Raw genomic sequence first — 12,680 nt, forward strand, 5'->3', positions numbered from 1 at the left:
TAGCTAGCTACTGTTGCTACCAATTGACGTTCCAATTGAATGTTTGAACTTTGAACTTTCTTCTTGAAAGTAAACAAATGTTGTCTGTGTCACTCTGATGACTGGTGCAACTTAACATCTCCTCTTATACCCGTTCGACCAAGTAATTTGGAGAAGAGGAATTCCATGAGTGCTGATATAGGCAGCACTGCGACTTTTCACTCAGCTCCAGGTGGTCTAATAAATAACCATTCATTTAGTGACACTCGTTATCCCTCTTAGCTACATTGTAACAAATGTTGCACTGCAAAGATGGAAATGTTTCCGCAAATAACTTTGAGTACAATTATAAGTGGTAGTACAGCAGAACGAAGGGAGTTGTCTTTGAACTCTAGCATCCCTATTCTGAGGGGAACATAACATTAGACGATGGAAAAAAAGAGCAGACTAAGTACATAGCCAACGGTCAAGTTGACTAAGTATGAAGTGGTTTAATGTCTGAAAATACACATTAACATGAATCCAACATGTTAATAGAGAAGATAATGTGTAAACAAACAAACAAAAAAACTTAATTCACACAACAGTGATGTTAGTGCTGTCAAACAAGTCTATGAAATCTATGAAAAAGTTTAATCTAACACAATTTTATACAATATGTAGTGGGGGGTCCCTGCTTCATCTCTCTTTCAGTTAAGCGGTCCTTCTGTAGGTCGTCCTCAGACGAGCCCTCCATCGCCGCCTCCAGTCACCCCGTCTCTCCATACATCTGGCCAGCTTGTCGGTACTTTGCGCTCCTGCATCTTTCTTGAGTAGGTCCACATATGTTAATGTGGGACATCCTCGTGACCGGTGACCTTGTGTTGGTTCTCACAGCACCAATTTGCTGGCTGGCAGTTCTTGATGTCTTTGGCAGTGTCCTGCTAGTCTCATTCTCCTGGCTGCTATTTTCTTGCTCACCCTTGGTATTCCCCCATACAGATTCTTGTTGGTAACATGTTCACTCTTGCTGATGTTAAGTACTGCATGCAACATTCTGGTGTTGCACCCGTCTAGAGACTTATGCAGGGTTGGTTTCAGGGTCCAGCATTCGCTGCCATATAGGAGAACAGACTATAGGCTGCCGTTGCAACGGCCATGCCGTTCAGGGTCCTCCATGCAAGTGCCTTCCTCACTTTCATATTTTGCTCAGTTGAGTTGACCCATGAGGCCAGGTATTGAAGTCCTTGACTTCCTTCAGAGCAGTACCTCCAGTTGTTGTTGTAGGTGGATGTTCCAATAGGATGTTATAGGTGATAACCTATACAGGAGCACCTGTGCTTGTTCCACGTGGTCAGAGAGCAGGCTGATGTCGACTCGAGCTTCTTGGTGTTAGAGTGACACCAAGATCCTGCTCTCGTCCACTGTACTGATGGCCTTCCTGAGCACATAGTCCTTGGCCTGAAAACGTTGAAGACCGCTGACATACAACAATGAGCCTTGGGTCAGATTTTAAGCTGGACCGGCTGCGGGACTATAGCCTTATTTATGTGGTATGCGCTCTTACCAGGTGAGCCACCAAGGCAGCCCAAGCCTCTGGCATTGTTGTAGGCAGAGCTTTCACCAGCCCCATCAGCCTCTGGAAAGATCCTCAGCTCAGCATGAGTTACATTGGACAATACACCCTGGATAGTTTCTCTATTCTCAACACCTGGTCTAGTGGGGGGGGGGGGGGGGGGGGGGGTGACCTGTTTGTTGCTTGTAGCCCCTTCCAATGACAACTGCATGAACTAGACAAAGTGCTCCTTGGAGCACAGGTCTCCGCCAGGTCAGGCTATTGTGGGCCAGCAATGTTCGGAATTCAGTCATTATAGAGGTGAGTGAAATCTGTAGAAATTGAGGGATTAATGTTGATGAAGTTATTGCTCAGATACAATATGTTGATTTGTGGGAGATGCCAATCTTAGCCAATCAGGATGGACTATAAAAAATCGGACAGATCCATCTTGAACACATGACTATAGACATAATGGTACCGATTTGCGTGATGTTTGGACAAAATGTGTAGGAGTAATATTAAAAAAAAGTGTTTTGCAAAGATTGGCCTCCTGGTGGTGCTATAATAGGCCAATGTGAAATGAAAAGGGTGGCATTTCTTCCTCAGCCTTTCACAGCAATTGGACGTTGCATTCATGATTTGAGACATTTTATGCAAAGCGAAATACCCCTGCAAACTTTAGAATCTTATGGCGGTGGTGGCACTATAATAGGCCAATGTGAAAAGGGAGGCATTTCTTCCTCGGCCTAGTGGGAATGTGTGTGCAAAGTTTCACTCATGATTTGAGGCATTTTGTTCAAAAGGAGCCACTCTCGCAAACTTTAGATGCCAATCAGGATGGAATATGAAAAATCTGACAGATCCGTGGTGATCTCATGACTATCGAGATAATGTGTACAGATTTTTTTTAATGTGCCTCCTGGTGACGCTATAAAGGTCGATGTGAAAAATGCAGGGCAGAGGTTTTTCCTTGGCCTGTAGGGAATGTGCGTGCAAAGTTGCACGCAGATCGGTCCAGTTATATTTAAAAACACGAATTGGCCTGTTACAGCGCCACCATGAGGCTGTTTTGAAAAATGTAGGGTGGAATTTCTTCCTTGGCCTAGTGGGAATTCCCGTGCAAAGTTTCACGGCAATCGCACGCTGCGTTCATAATTTGAGTCATTTTGTTAAAAACTAACCATTCCTGCAAACTTTGGAAGCCAATCTTATACAATCAGGATGGAATATGAAAAATCGGACAGATCCGCCTTGATCACAGGACTATCGAGATACTGTGTACCGATTTGCGTCAAAATCTGCCTCTGTATAAAAACATTTTGTTTATAAAAATACTCCGCCTGGTGGCTCTATAACAGGCTGATGTGAAACATTTGGGGCAGAGGTTCTACTCTGGCATCCAAGGAGTGTGTGTGCACAGTTTCCCGTAGATTGATCGGGCCAACGGTGCAGCAGATTAACTGTTCACAGACGGACGGACGGATGGACAGGGTGCAAAACATGGTTTCAGCCACGCCTTAGGCCTGGCGGAGACAATTATAATCCTTCTAAAACAAGAAAACGTATTTGCGGTGTACTGAAGCTGTTTCAGTATTTGGCTCCAGTATGCCACCTTGTCTTTGGGTATCAAAAATTGGAATCATTTAAAATTGCACTACTACTAAAGATAAGATACGTAATGTTTTATAAGATAACATTATACAATGAGCATAACTAACTATGTATGTTACCAAGGCGAATGTAAATAATGAGATACTGACCTTTCTGAATTAGCTTATAAATAATAGTTATTGCATTTTCTTTATCTGTCTCCATATACAATGGAATTATTGCTGTGTTGTTTCTTGTGTTGGAACAAATCTGTAAGGAACATTCATAAGTGAACATTGAACACCATTTTGATTAATTCCTTTGCCAATTTTTATCACTTTGTTTACACTCAGTTTTTCCATGCCTGATAAGGCACGCTACACTATATCTTTCTATTCTTGCGTGTTGGTTTTCTTAATTGTCATGAGAGGGGAGGCTATGCTCTTCAGTGTTTTCACCTGGTAATCTACAGATGATCAGATATTCATACTTCAATAGCACACAGTCTTGTGAAAGAACATGCCGTAAATGATTATTTACAGCATTTACATTACAATTATTATTTCTTAGTGAATTTCACATGTGGGATTTTTCAAGGACCAAAAACTCAAGACAATTTTAATTTACAACATTTAGATATTTGCAACAGAATTTCACATGGCAGATGACTATGAAGCTTAACTTACATTACTTACATAACACATATTATTCCCCCACTCCATCAAACAAATTGGCATATACGTAGGCTGACATTACCAATCTGTCTTAACACCTATAACACCTGTGATCAGGAACTCAGCAGCCCAGGAAGGGGTCTGATCAAAATATTCTTGTTTCCATTGCTTGAGAATCTAGCTTCAAGACACATTTTCATGGCTCTTGGACGGAATCTCCATCTATCATCATTAAAGTGAGCTAGATAATATGTTTTATGTAACAACTAAAGAATGGAGGTCTGGTCTCCAAAAACGGTTGCATAACAGTGTTTGTTATGAGATGTTCAATTATCCATCATCAACTGTCGGAAGGTAGCTGGAAGGGAAACATGCCCTTACATTCATTCCTTCCAGCAGCTGAGAGCTTGCCCTATGTTTCCACCAGAACTGGAGGGTCCATGGGAATAGTCATTTAATGTCAGTGTTCCTGGGCTACAGTCCAGCTCAATAAGGCTTTGAGGCCCTGTCCAGCACTGTGCAGAGTGGTACCTATTATCAGACAAGTAATCCAGTTCAATCACATGTCAGGACCCATTATGTGTCACTCGTCGTCACTAGCAATAGACAGTAGAGTCGAGAATGAAGAGGGGTTCATTTGTAATTAATTATGACAAAAATATGTAGAGGTATCATTACAGTCATAGTATTTTAGTAGGAAAATAGTATGCTACTTTACTGTTGATGTACTGGCTGCATGCCAGGAAGAATCTTGTGTCTTTGGGAAGCCTTGTCTGGTTTAGTGAGGAAAAGTGATGGTTAAATAAACTTCATTGTCTCTTAAGGTGTATCAGGGTGCTTGTACTTGTCTCCAGACATTTGTCTTGTCATGTCTGACCCACCAAAGGCTGTCAGATAGTGTCTTGGCATGAAGTTAAATCTCAGAGATGTTTTAATAAATTGCAATCAATGGCATTCTTCACATTCAGCACGCATTCCCTGCAACTCCCTCTCCCTCATACAGAGGTTGGATATCGGACAAAGAGATTGAAAAGGGATTGTTACACAACACTGCACCCTGCGGTCGGGTCAGTCTGGCTTGTAGATGTACATTATGCATGCTGTGAAGAGTATGTGGTATATGCACTCCACTGCAAAGTGGATTCAATGTTCAGCCGCTCAGGTTGTCCAGTGTTATGGGCAGAATCCACCCTGACACTTAAATCGCTTGTTACTCCTTTGATCTTTGACATTTGAATCAATATTTGTGACAATGAAATAACATTTTCATTTAATCAGAGACTGCATTTGTTTGAAGATTTACATCCACATGAGCTCAGTTTGTAATGCTGACACATGATCCCTGTAAAATCAACTGGCCTCATAGTGGCAATGTTTACATGCACACAATACTACACTCAATAAACAGTTATGGTGATACAGTAGCCGGTATAACTAGTGATATCGCCAAGTAACCAAGTAGTCTGAAGAGGATGAGTTTGAAACGTAACTCTTTTTTAGGATACCTTGTTAAAGGGAGCTACAGTGTGCGGTTCTCTGCCTTTGATCCTTCTTTTTGGGACCAGCACCTGCTTTTTTAAAAGGTTTTTGTATGTGTGCAACCTTTTGATCTGTTTGGAATACTAATGACATCACCAAGTAACCTTTAAATTGATACATTTTTTTAGATGAAGATGATTCCTCCCAGCACCACCTTAACATCAAATTGATTTTAATGGTATTCTTTAGTCGAAAACAAATTTCAAAGTCACCCCACCCCAAAAATTAGAGACCTGTGCCAAAACGTTCAATCATCAATCAATCCATGTTGTTTACATGGCCAAATATCAGTACATAGAAACACAGCAGAAATCTTCGTTAAAGGTGATTAGATACGAGAAGTTATCAGCACTATGGTTGCAGCTAAGTAGGGAAGGAATTTAAAATATATATGTTTTCTGTTTTTAAAGTTTTGGAAATTCCAAAAACACACAGGGTTATTTCACATCCATTGCACTAGGTTGGTTTCAGTTTATTGTTTTGAAAGGAACAAAATCTTGATCCTGTGTCCTTCTGAGGTAAAGACAGATGAACTGTCACATATATACTGTATATCAATCTGTCCGTCCTTGGTTTGAAATGTGATTGATCTATGGACTGAGCGGATGAATAGACTTGTGTCAGAGGTGTTCAATTTGAAGAGGGGCCCTTTGGCCAAGAAATACAGAAATTAGGATGTTGGCTGTGACTGCGCGTAGCCAGGTAGTCACCTGGGAGCTGCCCCACAGAACAAACACCATCAATGGTTCGATGAATCACTCTCACTCGTCTACTGCACCAGATTCAATTTACCAGACCACGTGCAGAGATCTGTCCCACTCACGTGAACCCCACATGTGAGGGAAAACTACTTACGGTCTCCCCAACACAATTACCCATTATGTCTGAGATCAAAGGCAGTATCAGCTCTGCCCTCAAGACAATCTGCCAATCTGCTTCAGTGGTAGAAGGGCAGCAAGAGCACATTTAAAGGAAATCGATTCCATGTTAAAGTCCAAATAAATGCCTTTTTCATTTGTTATTCATTGTTTTATACATGGGAGTTAAACACCTCTGTTTGACTAGCTACAATATACAGTATACTGCCCAGATCCAACAGGCCTACAGTATGATTTCACTCATAAACTTAAAGTAATATACATGTCTATACTACAGTACACACACTGCTATGCTGGCATTAACTTGTTGTACTAGCTTATGAATGTTATTGTGTACAAGTTGTGTATATCAAAATGAAAAATTTTGAACTGAAACCAGCCAATTGTTATGTTTGATGAATAGCCAGTGTAAATGTATGGTTTCCATAATTGTCAGCATTTCTCTGAGATGTTGTGGTTCACACAAACATGCATAATGACCTGCAAAGTCTCGGGTCAAGCCCTGTCATTGTCCCCTTTCCCCCATTTCCTGGTCAGAATGTAACATTGCATCACACAGTTCTCACTGACAAACAGTTCAAAGTTTAAGGATGTGTCCTCTCTCACAGAGCTGCAAAAATGTACAGTATAATGACAAAGAAAGGCTGATGATCAGTGTAACAATCATTTTCTCTTGAATAATGTGGATATGACAAAGCAATGTTGCCTGAGCATGGAAAAGTCTTTTGTTGAACAAATTGAAGGCTTTAGATATGAAGCATGAAACTATGAAGTGTTGATAGATCACATGACCACAAAACATGAGTTATGAACAATTAAATTCTAATGGATATAAAAAGCCCAACTGCTGTGTTGCAAGCGCCAAATGTGCACTATGCCCTGTGAGCTTCCACTGCTCTCTCTACTGGGGGTGAATTATAGTTATTGTGTGTACAAAAGTGAGCCATATTGGGAGAGCACTCCAGCGGAACAGCTCTGCAGGGGGCTGTTAATTCTCCACTTGGAGTTTAGGAATGGCTAGGGCAAAAGGATACAGCCCAAGAGATGGCTGGCATTTTTGAACAGTTAACACATTTCTTAGTTACTTAAGACCTTCGTTTTTCCACATTTCACACATTCCAGACCCCCTGCAGAGCAGTATAAATCCTATATTGGTAGTTTGAAGGTCAATGTCAGCGTCAATGGTAGTCTACAATGTTACAAGTTACCATAGGATCAAACCAGAAACATCTTGTTCTGGTTTATTATACAAAATTGTATTTACTTTTCAGAGTGATTGTTTATTGCAGTAGCAATATTAAAGAGTACCCGATTGAACACAATTATGATTGAGTTTGAAATGTGAAAAAGCTGCTGTCAGAACATAGGCAGCTAAATATTTCCCCCCTGCAAAGAAATCCAGGGGTAAAAAATTTGTGAAATGGTTTTCCTACTCATATTTAACAAGCCTATCGAAGTAGTACACCAGCAATAATTCCAATACTGACGGGAAGCCAATACATCACCGTTTTTCATACAAAACTGAAGGGAACTGAACTGACTACAAAACTGACAGGATGAATATTTGATGATAGGCCTACTTTATATGATTAAGCTGATTAAGCATGTTTTGGAACTGTTGAGTCGATAACAGAGAATTCTGAATGGGTAGTTTTGATTGTGACCGTCTTCATCTACAACCGTCAAAACACGGGGCATATGATTCAGCACAAGTTTGGTCAATCTTCTACTTGCCTCTACTAAAGTAATGTGATCCAGAGCCGGTCATGTAGAACAGGACTGTGTGTGTGTATCTATTTATTTACTTAATTCTTCCCACTGGTATAGACAGTAGACACCAGATACAGTGACAGACATCTCATGCTTAAATGGAGCACTATACAGTACATTTCCACGTATTAATTTATGCATTATTAAACCCTAGACCTACAAGGTTTCCATTTTTTTATTCAGAGTAGTGTCTAGTGTACTAGCGTTTTATTAATATTAATTTGAGTTTTTCTGGCTTGAAAATGGAAGCAGTCAAGCAGATAAATAATAAAGGCTTGAGTAAAGCCGTGAGCATTTCTATTCTTGCAGGTAAAACTTTGTCTTTGTCTTGGTCAGGCTGGTGTTTAGCTGAGTCTTGCTGTGTCTGGCCCTGTGGGGTCAGAGAATGTAACAAAGAGCTGAGGGGGCCATAGACTGACTCGGTTTTTACATTGTTGACCCACGTGCCATGTTCCTGTCAGAAACACTCAAACACATGAAGACAAAAGGGGGAGAGTCTGGCTGTCTGGCACCAGCTTACCTGACATCTACACTGCAGAATCCTGAGTGTTAAAGGGTGTATACGTGTCATTGTTTGTTAAAATAAGCCCTATATTCTGATAGCAATCATTGCTATAGTGTTTGTTCAGTAAGGTGTCTCTGTCTCTCCAGCTCTTTAGTAAACAGAAATATACATTCAGGTCGGGATACCAATTTTATCCTGTCAGGAGAGAGGTACAAGATACAGGATAAACAAGTGAAATTGTAAGTAGATGAAACAAAACAAAAAATTAGCAGACAAAATTGGAACTGTAACACTATAAGTGGTAATAGTGAAACTCTTTATGGAGTTCTCTCTCCTGATTGGATAACATTGGTATCCCAACCTGACATTTAGTCTTTTGTTTACTAAAGACCTGGAGAGATGGGGGTGTTCAAATGTAATCAAATCATTACATTGTGTACAGTCCCAGAGTTACAAATGGGGCAATTAACACTGAGAACGTTCTTTTTCTTTTTGTGTAACCTCCCAAGCTGCTACCCCCATTTCCCACTGAGATGGCCACCGTCCAGAGAGCCGTGGAAGTGCTCCGCCTGGTGAGGAGGCAAAGGCCAGGGAAGAAGTGAAAAGAGGAGCGAGGCATGATGTCTGCCTCCACATCATGGAGGTCAATCCAAGTTCACTGGAGCAGGCCTGTGTCAACGAGGAGGAATTCTTTCAGTGGATATGGTGTCCTAGTAGCAGAGCGGAATTCCACCTCGAAGATGGGCAGTGGTGGAGAAAGTACTCAAATGTTTTACTTAAGTAAATGTATCAATACTGCAATGTAGATACTCTGTTACAAGTAAAAGTCCGTAATTCAAAATCTACTTGAGTAAAAGTACAAAAGTATTGGTATCAAAATGTACTTCAAGTACCAAAAGTAGGAAGCACTCATTATGCCGAATGTCCCATTTCACAAGTTTTCAAATCTTTCGAAAATAGCAGATCTACAAGCTCACAACCCGTCGCAAAACGATGCATTGATTTGTGACCTTTTAGATCAGCTATTTTCCATTGGCCGAAATGTATATACTGCTGAAGTGGTTAATGTATGTTTTGTAATAATAATCAAAATCTACAAAGTAAATAGTAACTAAACCTTTCAAATAATTATAGTCAAAGTACAATATTTGCCTTTGAGATGTAGTGGAGTAGAAGTAAAAGTATTGAAAATTGGAAATACTCCAGTCAATTACAAATACCTAAAAATTGTACTTAAGTAAATGTACTTCGTTACTTTCCACCACTGAAGATGGACACTAATTTAAGGCATTCTAAAACAAGGAGAGAGCAAAACCACAGAAGCAAAAGACTTGGCAAAATTGCCAAAGTGAAGTTAGTCAGCAACATTTCACAACCATATTTGCACTTCACCTCTCTTTACTTGCAAACCATCATATAAATGCATTATTGAATGCAAACACTGAGTAAATCATATTTATATTCATCACAATCATCACATATAGAAAACAGGACATTAGACATGATCTTGGGATCCCTATAAGTGGTAAGATACATTTGAATTCAAACATTGGATTGTACACATACATTTAAGAACTGGCAGGTTTATAAATATACAAAGCAATTAGCTAGCTCACTTTGATCTTTGCAGTGCTTGTACTTGAATAAATACATATTTTTCATTTCCCAGTGGACAAGCTGGTCTTTAACATGTTAATTGCATCAACTTAATAGTGGAACATAGAAACTGTATTTATTATTTTTCTGTCTTAACACATAAGTGTACTTTGGTGTATGAATCAGAAGGCACACTTAGTTTGTGAGTAGAACAATATACCATCACCATACCAAATATGAATATATTATGATTATGTATAATTATACAAAGCACAAGAAAAAGCAAATTAAATGTGCAATTTAATTGGGTTGCATTTTAAAGACACTGTTATTTAATCCAACTAAAACGTCTTCCTAGCTTTATCTTTTCTACATACATTAAAGCACATGTCTAGCACAATTACCATGAATGTTTGCATCTTTGTCCATCGTTCATGTACATGGCTACTTTGCATTTTTATGGAAATCTCACAATCCAGCATAGCTGCACGTGCAAGTCGCTCTTTGTAAAGCTTTAAAAATGGCTTCATGACATCACACAGCCTGAATAACCACTCTGTTCTCTTGCTCTTTTGGCTTTTAAAGTGGCACTTGGTCTGTCACAAGTCCCAGTCTCTCGACATCTTTAGTGCAAAGTAGCCGCCCAACTTGCTGATGTTAAAGCCACAAAGCACTTCGCAGATCCCTGCACCACACACCGCATGACAACGCATGGACAGAACATGACATCCATTCAGTGGATTAGACATGATGTGTCCTATCCATTCTGTAGCTTCACAGACACTTTTCCTCTAAACCCCTCGTGTGATCCTGTTATAAGGAATCGGTCCGTCTTCTGCTGAACACCGCAGACATGCTTTTCACTATGCCCTTGAATCCCAGGGGCCTCTTTGTGGCACATTTCAAATCCCTCAACCTGTCCACAAGCCCATGGAACACCATCAGCACGCTGTGGTAGTTCTCAGCCGCTGACACCTCGCAGAAGTGACAGTCTGTGGCCAGCGCCAGGAGCCTGCCCTCCTCGCTTAGAACCGTCCGTCTGTGATCCAGGTCTCTCTTGTTGCCCACAATCACTATGGGCACCTTGTCTATGTTTAGATAGTCCTTGGAGGCTTTAATGGCCTGGATGAGCCTGGTGACAGTGTTGAAACTGGCCCTGTCACAGATGCTATACACGAGAATAAAGCCATTCGCCCACTGGACCTGCTTCTCAAACAGTGATGTCTCCACAGAAAGGTCCTGGAATACAGTATGAAGTGTTGATTTAACTCAGTGTAAAAATGGACCCAAATGGACCCCTAAGGGTCCGTCCGTGTTAATTTATCTCTATAGTGTAAAAATGGATCCATAAGGGTACATTTTTACACTAGAGTTAAATTCATACATTCTAACATTATTAAAAAGAAAGCAGTCATTTGGAAAGGCACAGTTATATTATCTTACTTGAGAATGAGGCGAATCCCAAATATTGAGGCCAATTTCTCTTCCATCTGCCACTATGTTGTGACTGTAGATGGACTCTGTAATAAATTAGACAGGAGGTTAATGAAGGATCAATAGCACAGTTGTAGCTAATATATTATTCAGGGTTAGTAAAATCTTACGGAAAGATATGGCTACTTACCAATTTCACCATATTCTCCAATAAATCTTCGTGTTAGGAGGCGCACTGTGAGTGCTGTGAGAAAAAAAAAACATGACCTGCACAATTATTATCATCATCTTTGTTCATAAATGTAATAAATCTAGATGCTAATTCATGACCTGAATAGAAATTAATATGTTTATTTATTTATTTTACCTGATTTACCAACATTTTCTGTCCCCAGCACAACAATGTTGGCATCCATTTTCACCTGAAGAGCTGTCATGTCTCTGGAGCTGTTCTGGTTGTTGTGTTGGCTCTGTGCTGCTGACCCTCTCAGCTCCATCAGGCGTATAACCACAGACTTTAGTCCAACACAGACATAACAGAAACACTTCTGATCCCTCCCTATCCCCATGAGCTCAAGCATCAAGCCTTCAACATCATTGGAAGAGTCTACATCCCATCGCCCGGAGGAACTGTAGCGCTGTGATTAGCTATTAGGCTACTTCGTTGCCAAGGGGTCCAAGGAGCCCAGCCCACCCTCACATGGAAATTTGAAACTCAAGACACGAGCATCCACGGACACGAGGAGGCAACATTTCGTCCAAACAACGCCATACTGATACTACAATAATGGCCTGCACCCCCTAGTGCGTCCTGCACTTTCACCAGTAAAGCCCGTACTTCTCCGTACATGTACAAAATAAATAAAGTGCTTAGCCGGTTAACCCAAATGTTAACTCGCGCGTCGGAGTCTTTGTGCATTGTATTAGTCAAATCTTTCAATAGATATGGGTTTTAATCCCGTCTGTGTCGGGTTCTGTCGGAGGTTCCCTCAATTGGCGGTAGTGACGGGGCGCATCCGGTGAAAGCCGGAATTACACTCAATGTAAACAGGAAGTAAACCAGAGGGGAAAATGGCGTTCGGCCACAAACGGGATTAAAACACGTATTTATTGAAAGATATGGACTGATACATTGCACAAAGACTCCGAAGCGCGAGGTAACATTTGGGGCAAATGGG

The 12,680-nt window shown here is 40.6% G+C and overlaps 1 protein-coding gene across 1 annotated transcript; it reads right to left on the bottom strand.

Moving 5' to 3' along the window:
* Window positions 1-10,881: 10,881 nt before the first annotated feature.
* On the bottom strand, window positions 10,882-12,004 carry LOC311046627 (ras-related and estrogen-regulated growth inhibitor-like protein; the record flags this gene model as incomplete). The annotated part of the gene is made up of 4 exons (XM_084059070.1): window positions 11,870-12,004; window positions 11,693-11,746; window positions 11,512-11,588; window positions 10,882-11,307 (listed from the first exon to the last, which is right to left on the bottom strand). The coding sequence occupies exons 1-4, from the start codon at window positions 11,997-11,999 to the stop codon at window positions 10,882-10,884; spliced, it is 687 nt and encodes a 228-aa protein (XP_083915196.1). The 5' UTR covers window positions 12,000-12,004.
* Window positions 12,005-12,680: the final 676 nt, after the last annotated feature.

This window comes from Gymnoscopelus microlampas (assembly GCF_963454915.1).
Source record: "Gymnoscopelus microlampas genome assembly, chromosome: 6".
Taxonomy (NCBI): Eukaryota; Metazoa; Chordata; class Actinopteri; order Myctophiformes; family Myctophidae; genus Gymnoscopelus; species Gymnoscopelus microlampas.